The sequence below is a fragment of the Myotis lucifugus genome, unplaced genomic scaffold, assembly GCF_000147115.1.
Source record: "Myotis lucifugus unplaced genomic scaffold, Myoluc2.0 scaffold_78, whole genome shotgun sequence".
In the NCBI taxonomy this organism is placed as follows: Eukaryota; Metazoa; Chordata; class Mammalia; order Chiroptera; family Vespertilionidae; genus Myotis; species Myotis lucifugus.
The window spans coordinates 1743501-1767903 of record NW_005871126.1 but is presented as its reverse complement, the minus strand read 5'-3'; the positions used below and the strand labels follow the sequence as shown (position 1 = coordinate 1767903).

Below are 24403 nucleotides of genomic sequence, written 5' to 3'. Positions count from 1 at the left end.
ATGAATGGGACTGAATTAGAAATTGGTGTGGTCCCATTATAAAACTATAGTCTCTATGAAATATATTCTTCTATAATACTTCCAGTACTTTAAGGAATACTGAAATCCAATCCAAGCAAAGCAAAAAATGGAAAGAAAAAACCCCCACAATGATTTATTATGGTGGAAGTCTTCAAACTATGTTGTAACTCTGGAAAAAACCTTTTATTAGAAATAGTATAACATCTAACTTTCCTGTTAATTGTAAATGTTACTTTAAAATTATTCTTATATTTACATGTTTTTTCCCCCTCAAATTAAATTGTAAGTATCTCAAAATCAGAGTTCTGGAAAAAAACAAAAAAATAGCATATCTTTTACTCCCTACTGAAATCAATTTACTTAGAATTCAAAGATGTTGGGAGTGAATCTTGTGTATGGCTATTAAGCAGATGACAATTATAAAGCAAAGGACTAAAGCCAAACTATTAGAAGACTGAACTGGTCAAAAAGTGAGTGTAGGCACAAGAGACCTTGAGAAACCTACCATTGTATTGTGCTGGGAAGTGGGAGTGCTATGGCCACAAGTCTCTGGCGTCAGCAGAGAAACTGGCTGAAATTCCTCAGAGTGAGGCTTGTTGGGAAAACTCACATGCAAGGGAAGGTGAAAGGCTGGGAGCCCGTCACTCTCCTCTTCTTCCACTTTCTGTCTGCTTGTCACCATGGCTACCTCTCCATCTGCTTCCCCATACGGAGAGGCTGGTCGCTTGGAAGACATCCTGGAAGGAACAAAAGAGGAGAAAATAATGAAACCTCCACATAAATCCTTAATGCTGTCATTGTGTGGTTAGGGGCCATTGTAACAGAAATGCCTTTTTGTGCTGGCAGAGAGCAGGAAACCATCCAAATACCACTGCAAAGCACACACAGTCAGAAACAATGGCCAAGCAGGTAGCAACAGAACAGTGCTTGTTTGTTGTGAGAATAATACACTAATATAGCACTCCCTTGTATTCTGGCTTCTTAAACAAGAGAATTCACCTAAGAATACTGCATAATGAAAGACCATTCCATTTTAAAGAAAAATACCCATCTAGTTTTACACTCTGATAGACCTTATTGAAAACAGAACGTCTATGTTTATGAATAGCAAAATAGCAAATATGGTTGGGAGTTAAAAGAAGAGAAATAGCTAAAATTTAGTTCATAAAAATAAACAAAATAAATAAATGATTGCCATTATAAAATGTGCATTTTATTAAAAGATCATTGTGAAATATAGAGACATTGGTTATATGTAAACCTCAGAACACATGACAAAAAGTTTGACATTTGTTTAAAGCTTAAGAATTGAATAAATTTTAAAATCACTATTAATCTTGAAACAATTGAGAATTTTCCTTTCCTCAACTGCTAAATCACCCAATGCAGGCATTTATTTCTAATATCCAATTTGCAAAATAGTAAAAGAGATGAGGATATAAAAATATTTCAATTTTATTTCCAAAATTCTATGTAAGATTTAGATATGGTTTATCAGAATAATTAACTCCTTAGATACCTAAGTAAAAGGAAAACAAATCAAATATGGATGTTTTATTTGACTAAGCTGATGTCTATTTGACAATGCACTTAGAAAAATTAAACATTTTTTGTACGTACATCTGATGGGGAACATAATCCAAGGTTAAAAATATGTGCAGATATTTTTAGTTAAATAGAGTTCTTTTTTCTTTCATTAAAAGTTTTAGTACACAGATATATATATATAGTTAAAAATTTTAATAAAAAATAAACTCTATTTATCACTTGATATGACCTTGAAAAAGCTGTATGTTTTGTTCAACAAGGAGTGTTTACAGAAACATCTATTCTTCTCCAGACTAGTGGGATAGGAGGCAGGGTATTAACTACTGGCAACACCACTTCCTTCATATATATCACTGGTTTTTAAATTTAAAATATAATACTAAAAGAGATGCCACTATTCTTTCTTGAATAATACTCTTCTTAGTGTTAAAAGTTTCAAAAGAAAAGTATTCGAGTACAGCAGACCTTCTATTAAGAAATAATAGCACCGTAGAAAAAAATAAGGGCTTTGGAAACAGACAAACACTGATTAAAAAACTGATTCCAAATATTTACAAACTGTAAGACTTTAATCACGCCACCTCAATTTGCTCATCTCTAAAGTAAGATGTAATATCAATTTGTAATGCTTTTTTGAGAATGAACTGTGTATCATACGAAAAATGACTTGTAGATCATTTAGCACAGACACTCAAAAAACAATAGCTGTTGTTTATTTTAAAAACTTCAAAACTACAGTACGACCCACACCCTTCTCAAAAACAAAACCATACAACTCCCAAATGAGGAAAGCAGATTGCCTTCTAAGAGATGAACTGTAAAATCAACATTAAATACAAAGGCTCCTAAAAGAGAAATGGTCCATGGCCAGTTATCCTTGACAATAACACTGCATTAGCAAGCATTAAAGAAGATATGTGAATAGTTGGGGGTCTTGATCAGCTGAAGAATAGAGTTGAGGAAATGTGGGTGGCTACCATGTAAGCACTGTCTAAAGTAGACTGAGCCAAGACATTTCAGGTATCTTGAACTATTCCTGATCTCATTACCAAGGTTTACTTTGAGTAGACTGGATACTCTAAGTATGGAGAAAGGAAATAAGGGGCTAGAGTTCACAGAATTAGAATAGTCTTAGTCTCATTGGCAACACTGTAACTATTGCCAAATTGGTATATTAAACTACACATAATAACTCTAAACATTAGGGATATTTAACTTCCACTGTTCTGGTTCCATTCTCTACAAGCAACATTCTGATTCCCATATTAAAAATGGGCTGACAGAACAGATTTAAAATGTTTAAGGTCTTTGTGATTTATCAGAATAAATCAATAAGGGAATTTTTAATTATTTCTTGGTTTCACATGCAGTTAGACATCAAGGATATTAGGCATTTATTATACTAGTACAAACCATAGTATTTTTGGTTAGTGTGGGCATTATCATTCTTGCTGGGATTACTAAGTTGGTTTCTGGTGTCTCTCTCCCTCTTAGGTCCAGTCTCCTACTGTCTAAAACCTCCAGACTATTGGCAAGAGCCAGCCTCCAGGTTATCAAAGCAGAAAGCTGGATTAACTGGCCTTTTCTAAGTTAACACACAACTCTATCACTTTCAGAAAGAATTACCCAAAAGGTAGGTCATTCTTTAATATAATTATTAACAATGATTAAGAAAAGTGAAAGTCCAAAAGTAGACACTAGGCAGATAGTTATCACTACTCTTCTCAAAACTTTTAGTCATTTCAATATCTAATTTATCTTTATGTACAGCTGGATAATCATTATATACAAATATTTATATCTACTTAAATATATAAAAATATATTTAAAAATCCTATATAAATAGATATTCCTATGAAGCAAAAATTAGAAGGACTAAAACAATAAACATGAAGGAGTCATGGTGGCAGATGGCAACTGATCCCGAAATACAACATATATCATGTTTATTTCAATTCCATTTTCAGAGACTTATAGAATGTTCTTAATGTATTGGACTTGAGAGTATTTTTATACAATTCAGGTAAAAAGAATTCTTAAAGATTTTTCAATACAATAAAATGACTATAGTTATAGTTCAATAATAGGCTACTAAGTCAGAAAAATAAAATAAATAACAAATTATGTACAGAGATATCAATCTGTCAGCCACATTATTCATGTTTAATCTGACTTATATTAGTTCTAAAAATATTGATAATAAAATTCCCAATAACTTTAGATTCCTAATTTGTTATCTACTAAAGTGTTTAATTTTGGACAGAGAAAAGCCTCATTAATTTCTTAAAGCCTTAAGAAAGAAGCGGAAAATTCTATCTATTATCTATCCTGCAGCTTAAGCTACATGGCTGTGTTGCAGGGGAAGGATACTTGGGAACAATTTGAGGGTCTAGATTGGGGTATGCTCTGATATATATCCAGTCAGAGATGATTTCTGCGATTCCTAGGTGCTAGACTTACCAATGAACACAATTCAGACTTCAAAGAAAATGACATGAGACAAATAATAATAATAATCCAGTGTGAAACTAACTGGTGGAGCTATGATGACATAATGATAACCTTTTACTCAGCTTTGTGTGTGGACAAGAAAATCTTTTTTAAGTGTATGTTTTTATTTATTTCAGAGAGGAAGGGAGAGGGAGAGAGAGAGAGAGAAATATCAATGATAAGAGAGAATCATTGATTGGCTGCTTCCTGCATGCCCCACACTGGGAATTGAGCCTGCAATCTGGGCATATGCCCTGACCGGGAATTGAACCATGACCTCCTGGTTCATAGGTCCATGTTCAACCACTGAGCCACACCAGCCGGGCAAGAAAATCTTCTTGAAAGAACTGATGTTTAATTCCAGAACTAAAGGGAATTGGAAATCATTAATAATTTACTGATCATTTCCTATGTGCAAAATGTTTATCTAATAGGAATTAAGACATGTAATTCAGGTTCTTCTTTAAAAAGTTTATGAATTTGTTGAGAAGATTTTAAATAAAGGGAGAAAAATAATGAAAGACAGTCCTAGTTAAGGATAAAATGGCATTATAGCCAAGCACCCGAGGGCTTCCTGAGGACCAGAGATCCTGGAATGCTTCAGGGAATGGTTGAGATAAATGGAGAGGAAATTTCATGTAGGAAGTAACGATCAAAGCAAAGATGCAGAGATACTTTTAGAAAGCGCGACATAAATTTAAGTTTCAGTCTTACTTTAATAAAAGGGCAGATGGAGGAATACGGACCAAATCCCACGTTACATGAATGGAATAGATAAGAAATAGTCAGGTCATGGTTCCATTCCTGGTCAGGGCACATGCCTGGGTTCTATCTCCAGTAAGGGCATGCAAGAGATAGCCAACCAATGATTCTCATCATTGATGTTTCTATCTCTCTCTCACTCTCCCTTGCTCTCTCTGAAATCAATAACACCATATTTTTTAAAAAAAGAAAAGAAATAGCCTCCCTTGTAAGGAGCAACTTGCTTTTACAAGGAGTCGCTGTTCCTTTACCTGTCCTACAGCAATGTGCACAATCAGGCTATTCTAATACATATCTGCAAGTAATTTTAAAACTTCTGGAGTCCTCTGCTATTGGCCAAAGGTTCTATAAGTGCACTATAATCACTCTGTAGGCAGGATGTCCCCAATGTATGCAGACACATGTAGCAACCTTAGAGTAGGGTAAAGGGTGTGAGACTGCAACAGAAAACTACTGCACATTGGAATTATACAGAGAGGTTTAAAAATAGTGCTACCTGGGTCACACTCACTAACATTCTGATATTATTGTTTTTTGAGCACACACGGGGTATCAGAATTTTTCACAGCTTCCAAGTGATCTAATGCTCAGTCAAGTTTACAAATCATTTACCTTAGTTAGAATAATGCCTCTCACCTAGGATTTCCAAATCCTAATCCGGGAAGTCTGTGAATATGTTACCTTACTAAGCAAAGAGAGGCTTTGCAGATGTGACTAAGTTAAGAATTTTGAGATAAGGAGATTATTCTGGATATTCTGGGCGGGCCCAAAGTAGTCGTAAAGGTCTTTGCAGGAGGGCAAGGCAGGAAGATCACAGCCAGAGACGGAGATGAAAAGATATTATAAGATATTATAGGGCTGGCTCTGAACATAGATGATGGGTCATACTAACCAATGTCACCCCAATACATCTAATTAGAAAAAAAATAAAATAGATGATGGGGCCATGAACCAAAGAATGTAGGCGGCCTCTGGCAGTTAGAAAAGGCAATGAAACAGATTCTTTTCGGAGCCTGTGGAAGGAAGGAATCCTGCCAACACCATGATTGTAACACTCCTGACCTCCTGAACCATAAGTGAATACATTGCTATTGTTGAAGTCACAAACTTGTGATAACTTGTTACAACAGCAACAGGAAATTAATATACCACTTACTTAAACAATTCTCTTTCAAAGTTTTGTTTTTTTGTGTGTGTGTTTTTATCAATCTAAAATCCTCCCACCTCAGATATACACTTGCCCATCCCTCACTTTAGTTTTCTATCCCAACATCATTTCCCAGAAAGGCCTCGCTTGCTTACTCCCCCTAAACCTGCACCTCCTCCTCCCTCTATTGCTCTTTACTTTCTGCTCTGTTCATAGCACTTACCATCACGTGACAAATTTCATATTTATTTCTGTGTTTATTATCTGTCTCTCCCACTATAAGATACAAGAGGGCGGACTTTCATTTTGGTCACAGCTACTTACCCAGTACTTAGAATTGTTTCTGAAAATAGTAGTGTTTAAATAAATTTCTGTTACATGAAAGCTACTAACTAAAACCAGCCACTCTCTCACTCTTCTCTATGAATGGTTGTAAGGTCTAGTCTTACAGGACAAGTATGCGTAGACAATGTCTTCATATTGTCAGAAAGAAGGAAATCAAGCTCAGTATCCTTTTAAAAATAGTTTCCATGTAAATGAATGAATGGGTAAAACCCAGTTTCATTAGATTTCTAAAGAACTTGTGAAAAAAATCCAATTGTTCTTTTTAAAACATGTAAGTAAAAGATTATAAAAGTGAAGTAGCTTTATAAAAAAAACCTGTATAATTAATTATTAATAAACCTATTATTGAGGAATCATCTACCTAGTGCTTTGAACTTAAATCTGTCTGCTTAGGGTGTGTTCTTTGCTGCAATTATTTTGGAAATTGATTTGTTGTTGGAACAAACGAAAAATGGAAGACTCAGGATAGGAGTCACTTTCCTTATATAATATTTTCTCTTTGAAGTTTCTTTCTTTCTCTAATTTTTTTTAAGCTTTGACTGGTTAATTCAGAGATAAAGTCCTAGGAAGCAGTGCCTTCTACTGGTTATTCTTTTGCCATAATATTTATTTTATGGTAGTTTGTATAACAACTTGAAAAAATAAATATCTATAAAGGACAAACTCAAACTCTAGCTGTTCTACATAGCCTTTCTTTCCCACCAGGGTTGAAGCAACTTCAGCCCACCTCAAGCTACATCAACTCTTGTTAGTAGTCCTCAAGAAAAATTTAACATCAGTATAACCTGTGACATTTATTCAATAGTTTATTTTTTTCTTTTTCTACTTATTAGCATATACAGTATCTAAAGCTAAACACAAGCACTTGGAAAGCAAGAATGTCCTATTTAATTCCTTAAATTTCCCATGACACTTAGACTGTCTTGCATATAATAAGATTTTGGTGATTACAGGTCTATTTCTTTTTACCATTTCACCTGTTGTTTTTTTCTCAAAAACAGATGAACACTAAGGATATAACTACCTATATGATACATGTCTTTCCAATTGCTCTGCATTACCCCCTAAATAGTCTAATACTCTAGCTGAATGAGATACAATTAATTATATGGAGCACGATTCCTAGCAAGTGGTTGGCATTCAATGTATTTTTCTATAAATAAATGAATTGAATGAGTGTCTACTTTGTGTCAGGCAAATTAACTTTGTGTTATGGGGACACAGGAAATTTAGATATGAAGACCCTTCTGGTTTACCCTTAATGCAGTATAGCTTGGATGAAAATAGACATATACCACACTCATCCATTCATTAATTATTGGAAAATTTTTATTGAAAGGCTATCTTGTGCATTTAGATAGTGACATAATTAAGAAATCAATAAAGAGTATTTTAAGGTAAATTACTTTTTAAAATAAATGTTAGGAGTATAATAGATACTGTCTTGCTCAAATAATCAGAGAATGCTTACTATAAATTATGAGAATGCAACTGGGTAATAAAAGATGGATTATATGCCGACAGAGAAGAAAGAAAGATTCCAGACAAGAGAAACGACAACAGCAAATTAAAGAAACTTAAAGAATGCTTTGGGATAGTGAGTAGAATAATTTGGTTAAAGCAGTATATTCTAAGAGGAGTAAATGAAACTAAGAACGAAAGGTAGAACATGATCATGATTCTAACCATAACCCTAACCCTAAAATCCTACCAATTTTGAATGTCTAAACAAAAATTTGAAATTGACACTGAGGCAGGGGGAACTGGTGATGGTTTGTGAGTCACACATTGACATAATCAAAATCATATTTTAGGAAGACAATCCCCCAGAAGTTAGTAACTGATAAACAGTTTAAAGTAGGAAGTAGAGATAGAGAACAAGAGGGTGATATAATTCAAAGATAGATTACTTGAATGTATAGTTTAGAAAAATACTGCAATTAAGATAATTATATAAATTAGAAAGAATGGCCATTTTGGAGGGAAATGTGAAATTCAGTTTAGAAATAAACATTTGTTGAACGCAGGATTAAAAAAAAAAGAAAGAGCACATAATCAGAAAATATGGGACTTCTGTGGAAGTAACTAAGGCCATGCAGTGTTTAAACACACAATTAGAGAGTTAGCCTATAAATGTAATTATTTATCACTGACATGTTCCCTAATGCTCCGAGTCAGTATTTTCATTATTCTTGTTTTATAAAAGAGAAAACTGAGTCATAAAATGGTTAAATACCTTTTGTTACACTACTGGTTCTGTGCACTATTAGAGACAGCAGTTAAGAACAGAATTGTCTTTCCAAGGGAAAAATAAGTAGAAAACAGAGAAGAGGGGGAGCATAATCTGAATCTTACAGTCCATCCTAGTTTGGGAGACCAGTGCATAAAAAGGACTGAACAAAGAAGAGAGATAAAGAGATGTCAGTGATAAGAAAATTAGCTAGTTCTTCTGTTAACAATTCTACAACACTAAATGTTCTGAATAAGAACTATTAAAATTCTGGATCATGTCATTTATTTAATTTATAACTTCCATTAAATGCTCTCCTAAATGTCTATTTTAAATATTCACTCTCTCATGTTAAATTTTAAGCATAACAGAACACTTTTACAATGACTGCAAATATTTGAATTTATATATCTCCTTATGAGAACAATGAATATGAGATATTACAAAATAAAATAATAATTGGCAATCCTTCATACCCAAGGATTATACTATTTTTTTTTTAGAAGTTATGTGACTCAAATTTTTTTAGCAGCAGGACTATTTGTTCAGGACACTTACATTTACTCCTCTGCCTCCTTTTGTAATTAAAGTTGATGTGGGAAGGCTAATCAAGATTAGGAATGAGCCTGGCCAGAATGGCTCAGTGGTTGAGCACTGACCTATGAAGCAGGAGGTCACAGCTCCATTCCTGGTCAGGGCACATGCCTAGTTGTGACTCGATCCCCAGTGTGGGGCTTGCTGGAGGCAGCCAATCAGTGATTCTCTCTCATTATTGATGTTTCTATCTCTCTCTCTCTCCATCTCCCTCCCTCTCTGAAATAAATTTAAAAGATTAGGAATGAATTGCTACTTTTTATCAAAGATATTTTCACAATAGAATGTTACCTATTCAATATGGGAAATCAACACAGATATTTAGCATATATGGACAGGTTTTGATTCAAATGAATGAAACAGCTAATTCTTCTAAGTGATTTCTTAACAAAGAATTTCACAAATTTAGCCTATCATTTTATTTAAAAACTAGAGGCCTGGTACACGAAATTCATACACTCAGGGTGGCCCTCAGCCTAGCCTGTGCCCTCTCACAGTTCGGGAGCCCTCAGTGGATGTCTGACTGACGGCTTAGGCCTGCTTTCCCGCCACCGCAGCTGCAGGAGTCTCCCGCCACCGCTGCTGCGCTCGCCAGCTATGAGCCCAGCTCAGGGCTTCTGGCTGAGCAGTGACCACCAGGGGGCAGCTCCTGTGTTGAGTGTGACCAGTCATTCCGCCATTTGGTCGATTTGCATATTAGCCTTTTATTATATAGGATATCAGTTTCATTACCCTTATCCATGAATTTCAATTATTAGACATATCTTATGGTTTGTTCTTTTTCTTTATAACATGTTTTGACTTCATTTTCCTACAGGTTCCGACTCAGTTTTGTGTTGCCTTGAGAACATTCCATATATATTTTATAACCACCCCTGTCATATATAATATTCTGAAGCCTTTAAATAGAAAATTGTTTTGTGGTAAATATGTAGTCTTAACATTTTTATTTTCTTTTCTCTAAATCCTCTTTGTCATCAATTTCTGATATAGAATATGTCAATCTCTGTACTTTTTTACATGTTGCTTCCCACATACAATAACCTCATTCATTATATTGTTATTTAGAGGTTTGATCAAGTTCATCAGATCCTGGCATAAACTATAAATGGAAGTAGAAACACAGATTTCATAGAAATATAAAAACAGACAACACAGAATAATACATAAGATTGGACTCCCTTTTAATCCTTACTACTAGTATACATTTCACCAGAGAAGACACATTTCTATTAGCATTTATAAACAAAACTACCATAACATTAAAGTCTAAAAGTAAAAGTAATTTTTGCACCACTGCTCCTTAAGAAGAAATGTATTATTTTGTTCTGAAATACATTTGAATTTAATAAAAAATGTGTCATAAATATTACAAAAGTTTAAACTACATTTAAAACTGTTCATTACAATGTAGTCCCCCAGTGCTTTCACCTTTACCAAGGCTGTTCCTGTGTTTACCTCATCACATGCTTAGCATATGAGATGTTCTGTGTATTGAGGTCCAGTAGTTCATTACTATTCCTTTTCTCTGATAAGAATGGCATCACTTTTAACTTGCACACCACCTTTTTGTCTTCCTATTTACTAGCATCTCTGTTCTTACCAAATAGATTTCCCCAGCCTTGTCCCAACCACCAAAGAGTCAGGAAAGGAGGGGAGTATTAAAAAGAGGGGGGGAAAGAGGTACAGGGTTCTCCAAAGAATGTGTAGAAAATACAATGAAAAACATTTGTAAGTTACATAGAGATAAGGAAAGAATCAGAAAGAAAACACAATTCTTGTTAGTACCTAAAGGAAATGAGTGCTGCTTTATTAGTTGGACACAGAATATTTCAGAATTGCTTGAATTAACATAAATGCTATGCAATAAAATTAAATTTATAATGTTCATGTGTTTTTACTTTCTAAACAGGGGAGACAAATACTAAAGGCAGGCATTTACAAATGGTATATGACAGCAAAATTCCATTCTGCAACAATTCAGAGTTCAAAATGTTATTCCTTTATATTTTCTTCTCTTACTGTTTCACTAGTAATTATAAATTATTCAAACTCATTCCAAAATTAGGACATGTGTTATTAGATGAAGATCCCAAGAAACTTTTATAAATAAGAAGATTGCTTTATTATGAGTAACCTAATAGCTGGGCTCTGGAGCCCAAACTGACCTAAATGAATGTATCTGCCAGCTAAAAACTGTTCGTCTGCATGCTTTATTGTATTTTTTTAAAAAATAATCCACACTTACTGAATGCCTACAACAATAGTATTCCTGATATATAAAAAGGTATAAAGATTATAGACTATTAAATGTAATTAAATTCTACTGTACTCATCCCACCATGTTCTACTAGCTCAGTGGTTCTCAACCTTCCTACTGCTGCGACCCTTTAATACAGTTCCTCATGTTGTGGTGACCCCCAAACATAAAATTATTTTCCTTGCTACGTCATAACTGTAATTTTGCTACTGTTATGAATCGTAATGTAAATATCTGATATGCAGGATGTATTTTCATTGTTACAAATTGAACATAATTAAAGCATAGTGATTAATCACAAAAACAATATGTAATTATATATGTGTTTTCCGATATTCTTAGGCGACCCCTGTGAAAGGGTCGTTTGACCCCCAAAGGGGTCGCGACCCACAGGTTGAGAACCGCTGTACTAGCTGGAAAAGATAGAGCTCATTATGAGTCTGACAAGCTGAAGGAAAACTGGTTAGGGGACCTTGCATGACTGGTGACCACAAAGTCACTTTCATAAAGAGAAGAGCTAGCAAATGTTTTTATGGAATTTTTTTTTGAAAAAAAATTATTAAAACTTGCCTTATGATTTACAATACAAGACTATGGCAATAAGCACTCATTACGAAAAAAAACACACACAAAAAAAAACAAACAAAAAAAAAAAACAAAAAAAAACACCTATCTTTAGTTGACTCATTTAATAATTTTTATAATTTTATTTCCTTATCTCAAAACATCTATACTTGAATTATTCGTTTCATCACATAATATTTTAAATCATCAAATGCACTAAACTTCAATCAGATCTATGTATAGAAAACAAAATAGAAATCATTAAACCTTTAAATATTGAAGAGAAATTTATTGTAAGCTGTAAGTAAATGACTAAATGCATGAGTTAGGAAGAAAAAATCAAAATCATAAAGACTAATTTGCTGCTAATTATTTAATTCCTATATTGTTATATATCTGTCATTAATTAGAAACCCAAACAATGTTTAAACTTCAGCCATCCACAGGCTAAAAATGTCAAAGTCCTTTTGTTCTGATTACTTATAAATTACTTTGCATGATCTAGCATTAAGATTTGTGGTTCTAAAAACTCGTCATTATAGTTAGAGAGGGTATGCTTTTTAAGGAAATAAAAAGCTTTTTCCATTTGAGCATGGGTTTTGCCTTCCTGACAGCTCTAAGTCCACAGGATGTGGAGGGATGATTTAAATTTTACATCAAAATTGTGACTGCACTGGACTTTTTTCTCCCTTCTCAAGGGAGGCATTGTTCTTGCCTTTCCATAACCAGGCGTGACAGCGCCAGACTGGAGTCATACGGCTGGTCTCTGAGTCAGCGTGAAAGTGCTCACCTCCTGAGTTTCCCCAGATGCTCGGCTCCTTGTAAGTCTGAAAGCTGAGCACTGAGGAGCCACATACTCCATTCCTGGGGCAGATAGAGAACTGGAGGGGAACATCTAGCGATTAGCAAAAACTGTCTCTCCCAGGACATGCTGTACAACTCTATTCATAACAATAAGAAGAAACAGCAAAAGCAAAAACCCATGGGTTTACTATGAGCGCCATTTAATTAAACCAAAAGTTGGGACAAATATTCTTAACACGTAATTGTGTGCTTCTGAGTTAAAGAAATAAAGTTTAAAAATCAGAAGCCTTTTGTATTTTTTTCAGACATGTGGTTGCCACATGTATAAATTTCAGGTTATAGACAACTGGTTAGAATAGTGAAAGAATAGTGTATGAAATGCATATCTAGTCTCAAGATCTCTACAAAGGTAATTTTAAAAAATGTCTGTGGACTCCTTGTAAAGGGATAATCTTTACTGCTCTCTATCAGAACAACTGCAGGTGCCTTAGGTATATATGCAACACTTTGTGTGTGCATGAGAGAGAGAGAGGGAGAGAGAGAGAGAGAGGGAGGGAGGGAGGGAGAGGGAGAGAGAAAGAAGGAGGAGGAGGAGGAGGGAGGAAGAGGAGGAGGGAGGAGGAGGAGGAGGAGGAGGAGGAGGAGGAGGAGGAGGAGGGAGGAGGAGGAGGAGGAGGAGACAGATAAGACTTTTACTGCATAATGATATGTTAAGGGGAATTAATATTCTTTTTTTGTGGAACCTCTCAATTAAGAATTGGACAGTACCACTTTAATTTAATCCTAACCATATGCTAACAAGTTTTATTCGCTATAAAATTCAAACTATTTATTAAAATTTTTGCATATTTTAAAGGAAAAAATAAAGTAAAAACAAACTCCTTAAAATTTGTTAACCCATAAAAAAACAAACACAAAGGAAATATAAATAACTATTACTACTATCGTAGTAATAGTAGTAGTACTAACCTGTAATATTTCTTTCTAAAATAATGCCAATCAATGTTTTTCATGTTGTCCTCATGAGGATATATGCATGTTTACATATGTGCATATGTTCACATACACATGGACATATTTGTAATAACCTATAAAATCGTTCACCATTTTCCTCATATTTGCAGTGAAATAAAATAGATTTCCGTTTATAAACATCACTGGTCAGGTGAGGTGCATATTTTTTTAAAAATTCAGTTTTAAGCAGGGGAGGATATCTATTTAGGTTTAATGATATTGACCCCTCTGTAAAAATATTATTTCATTTATTTTAGTGACTTTGTCATTTTGACTCTCCCAGGAGACTCTCCCTTTGGCAGAACTGCAAATAAGACATAACATTTTATCTTCCAAAATACCCTTCAGTACTTATTTGACACCTCCCTCCCTGTCTCCTCATCTGAGCATCCTCTGAAAAGCCCACCCCCACAGGCTTGCTCTCTCTCCCTTCTCACATTACTGGCTAAGTCTAAATAAATAGCAAATTGTTCCATAATCAAAAGTGACTTATTCTTAGCATGGTGTACGTCTTGAAATAAAACCTGTGGCATGTTTAATTTATTTAGGATCTAATAATGATGACAAAAATAATTAAGTAACCAGCCTTGTTTTAATTTCTTTTGTTTTCAAAGGTCATTGTGAAATCAAGCAAGTTAAGCCTTCAAAAGCAAACCTCTAGAGAATGGTGTACTGTTTTTTTTTGTTTTGTTTTGCTTTGTTTTTTTTTTTCTTTACTTTTCCCCTAACAGAAATGAGAAATGAGGCTCACAACCAAAAAAAGTACTGAGCATCACCATCAGATTTGTTGAGAATGACTGAGTAGTGCAATGAAGAAAAATATTATGACCCCTACCCTCTTCGGAATCCAAATAACCCTGACAAAGAAAAGTTTATATGCTGCTAACTTCTGGCAAAGTTAGGGGACTCACTCTGCCTTTCCAGTCCCATACAGACTTGGTTGCAGTCTGTTTCTACAACAGCTGTTGAAAAATGAACAAAGTAAAAATATTTATGTTATATTCAAAATAGACAGCAAAGAACATAAATACCGTGCACAAATCTTTCCTAGGACAACAGCTCTGATATGCCAGGTAGGCATCCTAGGCTAAGACGAATTTTCTGAACTTCCTGCCAAAATGAAGAATTTGCCACTATAATCGTGAAAAGTCCAAGAGTAAGGGTGCCGTGCCAAAGACGATGAGCATCTATCACCCAAACTCCAAAACAGCGGGATGCAGCGATGGCTGATGTTAGAAGAATGCTGAGCGTCTTCATTGGTTCCTTTCATGCCAAAGCCTCTTTGCTTGGATGAATATGAATTAAATCCATAAGCTTTCTTATTTTTGTAGCTTGACCTCTAAACTCATTTTATGTCTTAACTGTTTATCTTCTTCCCCCATTAATCTTTCTGGGTTTAGCACATTCCCTGTTGTTTTTAGAGGGGAAAAAAAGCTTTAAAAGCATGGTTCATACTGCCACTGTGGACCAGTTTGGAATGTTAGTTCTTTTCTATAAATGGGTACGAACTGCTCAGTAGTAACTTGAAGGCTACCAGTTTCCTGCCTCTGAAATAAAAAAAAAATCAAAGGATATGGCAAATACTGTAAAGAAAAAAATCATCAAACTCTTATGAAGGTATGACGTGTATAAAGATACAAAATGACACCAGTACAAGGTTTACACTAGAGTTCAAACCAGGCTAACCGTGATGTCACTATCAAATTTCCATTGAAAACATTAAGTATGTCATATAGATAAACTTTTTGAAACCAATAGCGTTTCCTATTTGCTTTCTCTTTTCAATCAATTCTATGGCTAAGCCCACACAAAGTAGATGTTCTTTAAAACACCATATCACTACAATAGAAATGTCTAATTTAATTGTCATTTCACTCAGTAATATAGCTGAGTTCTCTTCTCATTCTGTTCATTACAATATAGCTGATGAGAAAGTGTATTGGTTAACACAATCAGATTACCCATAGCACCATAAAACCTGTACAAAACCCAAAAGTTTCAAAGCTGTTCACTTTACAACTCCCTCAAAGAAAAACTAATCAGCCAAAAGCAAGACTTTAAAGGTGGAATCTTGCACTCGACAGAGTGTTTACCATTTACTGCTTTATAGGTCCTCTGCCATATTTTCTGCTCTTATGTAGTATTTCCCCCAAAGCTTTACAAAGGCCCAGCTGTATAAACCAGCCCTGTCAAAGGACATGGTTAAGGGATGGATAAAACAGGGAGGGGTGTCTAACATGCTGACCACTGTCTGAGCTTATGAGGATAAAGGAGCCTTGATGGAGAAAAGTAATCATCCATTGCTATTTTTTTAAACCTCATTACCACATGCTAGAAAATTTTTTTCCACTACCCAAACACCCCCAATTCCGATCCCCCACAACTGAAAGGCCTTTGTGTTCCAAAGTAGACAGGGTTCTCCCCAACCTCCCATTCCCTTCTCTCTCTTTTTTGTTTTCTGTTTTTCTGCTGATGGCAAGTTTATGAAGGCATGAGCATTTAAAGACTTCTTAAAATACAGCTTTCCTCTCCATTAAACCATCCACACACAGTTCCCTGAAAACCTTTTTAATGGCTATATAAACTTATTAGCCATGAATAAACCAAACATAATCAACAGCTTTGGATGGCAAGATAGTTATTTCTGCTAAGGACTCCAGGAGAATATACATTCCTTTAAAAGATAATAAAACACATATAATTGAAGTAGAATGAGTGCTGGAATCAAGGGTATATATCTTACATTTTAAAGAATATGTTTCCCGTAGAATAAACATTTCAAAGAGAGCTGGCTACGTGCACACTCAGAGTAGCGACTGCGAGATGTGGTTCTGAAGTTTGAAGGAAAGTTTAGACTGAGTTAATTAATCCTTTCAAAACCTTCCTCTCATGTGTCCAAGAACATCAAACCATGGAGATGATTTTCCAGAGACTTAAATACGCATTTCCTATTTTCACGTTTGTCATTCTTACATACTACACTGACATTGTTTATACAGGACGGAAGCCAAATTCCACACAAAGCGAGCTACCATAACTGCATGTACAGAGTCAGTGAAACATATTACAGGTCCTAGGAAGTCTCTGGGCAACAGCTCCCAGAACCTGTATGGAGAGAGCGGTATCGTCCGCAGGATTCTATTTCGGGGTGTCCTTTGAGGTCCAGACAAATTCTGGAGTGTTATTAAAGCCTCTATTTATCCAAAGGTTGATGCAGCTGCAGTGTAGTAAGACTTCTTCCCACTGTCCTGTCAATGACCTACAGAGATTACCCTTGTCTAGGTGGAGTAAAATGTGATTCCTCTGCCAATCTGCAAACTTTTCCATAAAACGTATATTTATAATACAACGAGAGGCCCAGTGCACGAAGTTCATGCACTGGTAGGGTCCCTAGCGGCTGCTGGCTGTCAGCCGGGGCCTCCCTACCTTCCTCCAGCTGGCCCCGCCCCCTGGTCAAACTCCTGGACAACTCCCAGTCGAGGAGACAATTTGCATACTATGCTTTTATTGCTATATAGGATACATAGTCTTCTTTAGCATAAACTAGGTAGCTTTCTCTTTCTGTATCCACAGCTGGTGTAAGTCTAGAGCAACAGGCACTCATGGTCCTCCATGCTTCCTGTGATGGGCTACTTGCAGAACTAAGTAAATAGTTCCCTTCTAATCAATACTTGGTTCTGATGAATATCAAAGCTGAACATAGCAAAGTGTTTGAAAACAATATGTGCCAATGTCCTGTTTAAATCATCATACAGAAGCCAAGTGGGATATAGAGAAAAATAATTATACTAGTATACTCCACTGCAAGAGTTCACTTCTTTATCATCATGAACTTCTATCCTTGCCTTTCCTTAATAAACTTAGGAAACTTTCCAAAATAACTGTGGATAGTCTATTCCACAGTTGCAAAAACCACCAAAATCCTAGATAATAAAAGGCTAATATGCAAATAGAATGAACAGCGGAACAACCAGAACAACCAAACAACCGAACAACTGGTTGCTATGACGTGCACTGACCACCAGGGAGCATGTGTGGAACATGGCAGGCATCGGCAGCAGGTGGCAGAGCGCGGAACATGGCGGGCATCAGCCACGGCAGGATGGTGGAGCAGGTGAGCTGGGGTGCCAGACCAAAGCGGGTTGAGCCTCTGGTGGTTACTGAAAATTCTTTGCTCCAGGTGCACTGTGGTCCCACCTGGCGCCTGCACTTGCTGCCAGTGCTGGCCCCACTTGAACCCACAGCCGACACCGGAGCTACTGCTCACACCCGCTGCCAGTGCTTGGCGCGGGTCCTGATCTATTGGCGCCATCAGCGGGTGTGAGTGGCGGCTGCTGGCCCTGATCGCCCCTGAGGGCTTCTCCAACCTCACCCTGCTCCTGAGGGGCGACTGGGGCAGCAGCCGCTGCTTGCACCTACTGCTGGTGCCAGATCCAATCGCTCTATGCCATCAGTGGGTGCAAGCAGGGCCGGCATTATCAGTGTGTGGGAGCGGTGGTGGTGGGAGTAGGGCTGTCAGCAGACAGGGGACTGGGGGCTGCGGCAGGAGGGGCCAGGAAGGGGCGCAAAGGATGGGCTGAGAACCGCCCCTGTTCCTACCACAGCCCCGAGGCCCACAGTTCCTTTCAAGGTGCATGAATTCATGCACTGGGCCCCTAGTATTATTATTATTATTATAAAAAAGAAAACGAAACCAGTAATGATAGCACAATTCTGTGACATCTTAGAAAATTAATAATAATTACAATGACTATTTTATGTAAACCAAATTACTTCAATACATGCTTTAAAATAATCATTTTATCCAGAAAATAGAAATATATTTATAATTTCTGTTGATTTCTAAATAATACAGACTTTTATTAAACATTATTGTTAGACCTACATTAAGTAAGTATGATTTTTCTTCTGTTTGTTTGTTTGTTTTTTCATTTTTTAGCACCTCTTTGCAACAGCATCTTTTTAGGAAACCATGATAAGCAAATATTTAATAATTATTCTAGAAGAAAACAATACAGAATCACAGCTCATTCCTAGTGCACACAAAGGACCAATGATATTCTGTTCTCCCAGGACATGTTTCTAGTGGTAGGCTATCAACTTTTGTTCTGTTTTGTTTGTTTGTTTGTTTGTTTGTTTGTTTACTAATTTCTTCATTTAAATGCTTATAAAATGTAATATGTGTTATCATACTTCCAAAATAGTGGAGTCTGGAGCAGTTTGATCCAGCATTTCAATCTTATTAATACAGGTAAGGCTCCGGGAAGGTAACTTAACCTCCAATTTATCTAAGGGAACTTCTAATCACAACGTTTGTAAATCCTGTGTGCAATAATCTCCAAAATAATTATCCTGAGCTCAAAATTAATGCATCTCCTGTGAAATCAACCATTGTTGGTGCTAGCTGTATAATCAAGCCTTAAGAAAGTATACAAGGGAAGCAGAATATAGAACCTGAATATGTCTTTAATATTTATTCTTAGTAGTTCGTTTATAAATGTATATCCACCATAATAAAAGTAGGACATGGTCCTCAACTATTAATATTCTGTAATATATTCCAAGATGCTTTAGTAGTTAGAATTGATTAGTAGTCTGAATCATCATACGCTTAGTTAAATAAACATCAAGGTAAATGTAGAAGCAAGTGTTTCTTTTTATTTCTTTAAAAATAATTTAGACTCTATCATGGTGGTGAACAAATGAATGAATTAGAAGTAAGAGGCACAGATATTTGAGTGATAACAATTATAACATAAAATCATGTACATAAGTAGTAATGCACAGGAGCTTACTGATTCCCAAGGACCCAGATATTTTCAAAATCAGCTCCTATTATCATTACTAATTAAATAAGTGTTTTTCACCCTAACCGGTTTGGCTCAGTGGATAGAGCGTCGGGCTGCAGACTGAAAGGTCCCAGGTTTGATTCCAGTCAAGGGCATGTGCCTTGGTTGCAGGCACATCCCCAGTAGGAGGTGTGCAGGAGGCAGGTGATTGATGTTTCTCTCTCATCTATGTTTCTAACTCTCTATCCCTCTCCCTTCCTCTCTGTAAAAAATCAATAAAATGTATTTAAAAATAAATAAATAAGTGTTTTTCGAATCTGTGCTTGTAGTTCACATTTATTTATTTTAACTTTATGAAATCTTGGCACAACTTTTGCACTACTGCAAGTAATCTATTTGAAAATTCTAGATTTAAATACAAAACCTCATGTTCTGGTCTTTATCCCTACCACTGAAACCCATCTATCAGACTTTTTAATCCAGAAGAAACTTTTTAACCAAAACCAAAGTGAGTTTTGAACTTCACGAGTTACTTTGTGAGTTACTCACTTTGAAGTATAAACTCTTTGAGCCACAAACAATATTACTCATGTTCCAGTCTAGTGCAGGATCTCACATAGGGCATAATACACCAAAGCTGAGGAGTGTTCGCAGTATTTAAAAGCATGAGCTTTGATTAAACAAACCTAGGCTAAGTCTTAGTTATGCTGTTTCCTAGCTTCATGATCTTGACCATGTTACTTAACCTCTCTGAATTTCTGTTTTCTTATTATAGGTAATATTAGCTGCATTTTGAAGGAAGTAAATACGTACATATAAAAGCAAGTAGCACTCTACCGAACACACTATACGTACTGAATAAATGCTATCTACTATTATTGTTATTAGGAATTGAATTGAATCTAATTTAAACAACTCAGTTGTACAGCACAGTTAAGGTTAGGGTACGACCCAACCTAATTAGCTATGAAAAGCCATGTGTGTTTAATATATTTGGACCTATGAAAAAGAGCCAAGAGTTATTTTAATTTTTCTGTACAGCCAATTTTTTGTTTGTTTTTGAATTAAAAAATAAAATTTAGAATTCACTGCACTAGGCTAAGATTTCTCTAAGTGAGTAATCAAATTCTACGCTACAGATACAGAGACATAGAAAACATGGAACAGACTGGGGAATCTCAGAGGGAAGGCAGCGGGGTGAGGACGAGTGAGGGGGCAGTAGGTGGGGAGAGATTAACCAAATAATTTACATGCATATATGCATCACCCAAGAACATAGACAATAGTGTGGTGAAGGCCTGGGGTGGGGAGCAGGGGCAGGCTAGAAGAGGTTAATGGGGAAAAAGTGGGGATATCTGTAAGACTTTCAACAATGAAGATACATTTTTAAAAAGTTCTACTTTCTAGCAATTCAGTGTGTTGAGCCTTCAAATATTTTATTTTCAAATTAAGTCAAGAGAAATCACTCTTGAGTGACACCAAGAAGTATGATAGCAGTCTTCCCACTACTCATGCACCAAAACCTTACCCCATTGCTAGGAATTCAGAATATAGTTTTTGCTGCATGACATTTATTTCTAATCAACTTATATAAAATAGGTTCCTTCCACCTGCTTCTTGAGGGTGAGGTGGATCTCCTTAGGATAAAGGAAAGTAATACATGTTATTATAAGATTCAGTCATTCTAAAAGTTTCCTTAGAAATTGCTATTCACATAAACAATTTCCCCATGCTATGTGTAGGACTTAAGACTTCCAGACAAAGAAAGGGGTTTCCATGGTGAAGAACAAATGTGTAAGACAGGTGCATGGTGTCACCGGGTTTGGCTTAGATTGATACCTGGCATTTTGTATGGCCATCTGAGGACCATGTGGCTAAACCCCAAAAGGATAATTTTTGACCGGAAAAAAAGCAAGCTATCACAAAAGTGAAAGGAAAACAAACAAACAAACTAGTAAACTAGTAAGAATTTTCTTTTCAATCTCTGTAACCATTCAGCTACTGAAACAATTCCCTATATATTGTCATCAATAATTTCAGCCACCTCCATTCCCAAAATGACCATGTAGTTCACCTAAACACATTGTGCACTTTCAATGAAATGTTTTAAAGCAAAGAACTATAGCCACAAAACACTCCAAGAGAAAACAATTGAGTTAGAATGCTGTCATGACTTGGCAAAAGAAGTGCAGGTAGATATCTTCTAGCTATCACCAAAAAGCAGACTGAAATAATAGCTACATCAAAATGGAGTGATGTCAGGACAGCTTAAACACCACCAATTACTTGCCATATGGACTATATCCCCTCAGCTCATGGAGTATTTAGAGACTATTCAGAATTAATAAGCACTGCTGTCACAGTCCTGTCAAGAAATGTAAACCCTTATTCATATTTTGGAGGTACTGCGGACACATATAAGAAAGAGTAAAGAACTATAATCTAAGGGAAATTAATACATTTAAACTATATTGTCTGTTGAACCTCTATGTTACCAATATGATTTTAATTGCAAACACTGGATAAAATAGGTTTAATCATAAATAATCAATGTAGCCTTCCTGATTCTTAGAAAAACTCACAGAGCATTATCAAGGGATGCATTATGAGAATTCCCACTTCAGTGTTAACATGGGCATCAATCCCGGAGCCACCACTGAAGTTCAGGTGTTAAACATTTAAACATTTTTACCAACTTGTGTGGCAATTTCTGCCTATGGAGGAATTTCTATCAGGAATTTTTGAATATGTGAAAATGTGTTAAATTCTAAAATACCATACATGGATTTTTGTGTTATACACAGCACACACAGCTTTACATATGTATAAATATATATCTCAAAGAAAATTGTTGAAATATAACCTTCTGCTTTGGCAGAGGTCTAGATTATCTTTATTTTGTGTGGTTTTAGAGGACATTACAAGGACTATTCATGCATTCAATGTTTATTGAAAGTCTGCTATGTGCAAGGATGCCCTATCTTTTGAAAGCAAGCATATAAACATTTTATATATATATATATATATATATATATATATATATATATATATATAAAGAAGTAATATGCCAATTAGGTCAGGACTCTGTAACGATCACGACTAGCTCAGGAGTAGGGGCCGGGTGTGGCCCCGATCCTGAGAGAACAACACAGGGGCACCTGCTCCGAACTTCTGTGGAGCGGCTGGGGGCAGGCCCACATTGGACACACACACACACACACACACACACACACACACACACACACACAGCATGCCTGCTCTGAGCCTCCGTGGCCAGACTGCGGAGTGGGCCTAAGCTGTCAGTAGGACATCCTCTGAGGGCTCCTGGACTATGAGAGGGGATAGGCTGGGCTGAGGGACCGCCCCCAGTGCATGAATTTCATGCACCGGGCCTCTAGTATAATTATAATACTACACAAAAGATTTATGAATAGTAACGAGGGAATAACAGAAGAGTTCAAAGCAGAAGTTACTAAGTTAGTAAGAGAAGGTACATTTAGGCTCAGTGTTAAAAAGAACCTTCTGTCAGAGCCAACCAAACATGGAATTTCTTGTGTCAGGAAAGAATGTGTGCTACAACACTTTAAGTATCCAAACCAAAGACAGATCACATATCAGAAATGCTATTGAGAGGACTCATCCATACCTTTAAAAGGCTGAACTAGCCGAAACCGGTTTGGCTCAGTGGATAGAGCGTCGGCCTTCGGACTGAAAGGTCCCAGGTTCGATTCCGGTCAAGGGCATGTACCTGGGTTGCGGGCACATCCCCAGTGGGAGATGTGCAGGAGGCAGCTGATCGATGTTTCTCTCTCTTCGATGTTTCTAACTCTCTATCTCTCTCCCTTTCTCTCTGTAAAAAATCAATAAAATATATTTAAAAAAAAAGGCTGAACTGGTTGACTTTTACTGTACCTTCCAATCCCTCGGCTTTTTATTCTCCGTAAAAAGAATTGAGTATGATTTGCTAATTTTTCTATTATGCTATGAATTATAGTGAACAGCAGAGTTTAATGAGTCTAAGATGACAGTAAAATATGTGGGAAAAGGGAAATTATAAGAGTACAAATATGAATTTTCATGAGAGCCAATCAATTGGACATCTAGAGTTAGGCAAAAGTAGGTTTAGAGTTGTTCATGTGGAAAATAATACAATTATACATAATAATATAAGAATAAACTGTTTCATGTACTCACAACTGTAAGCCTACTTTGCCTCACCCTGTATTCTATATAAATATGGAGAATTCTTCATAATACAGTAAGTGGTAATGTGACTATTTTATAACTTACGCAGCATACTTTCCTTCAGTTTTAAAGTAATACAAAAACTGGCCCATTCGGTGTGGCTCAGTGGTTGAGTGTTGACCCATGAACCAGAAAGCCATGAATTGATTCCTGGTCAGGGCACATGCCCGGGTTGCTGGCTCAATCCCCAGTAGGGGGCGTGCAGGGAGGCATCTGATCAATGATTCTCTCTCATCATTGATGTTTCTATCTCTTTCTCCCTCTCCTTTCTTCTTTGAAATCAATAAAAATATATCAAAGTAACACAAAAACTGATCTTGGTTTCTATGAGTTATATTCTAAGACTGATGGTAGACTTGACATCATTATTTTTATCTCATTCTTATTTCAAGCCATTAGCATGCATTTATGCTTAATATAAACATAGGGATATATGTGAATAAACTATTTGCATGCTTTATGATTACTAACAATACAACACTAATATTTGCTTTAATTTTATGTTTTTCCATTTCCTAATGATTTTTAGGGACTCTTATCTGTAATTTTTTTCTTTACTCAAAGCATTTCTTTTTAAATTTCAAAGCATA

The 24403-nt window shown here is 36.0% G+C and overlaps 1 protein-coding gene across 1 annotated transcript in view; it reads right to left on the bottom strand.

Moving 5' to 3' along the window:
* SOX5 (SRY-box 5) overlaps positions 1–24403 on the bottom strand; it is a 393207-nt gene that overhangs the window by 334323 nt on the left and 34481 nt on the right. Inside the window, exon 3 of the mRNA XM_006090652.3 lies at positions 632–758. Coding sequence (XP_006090714.1) covers positions 632–758 — 127 coding nt within the window. The remainder of the gene's footprint in view (positions 1–631; positions 759–24403) is intronic.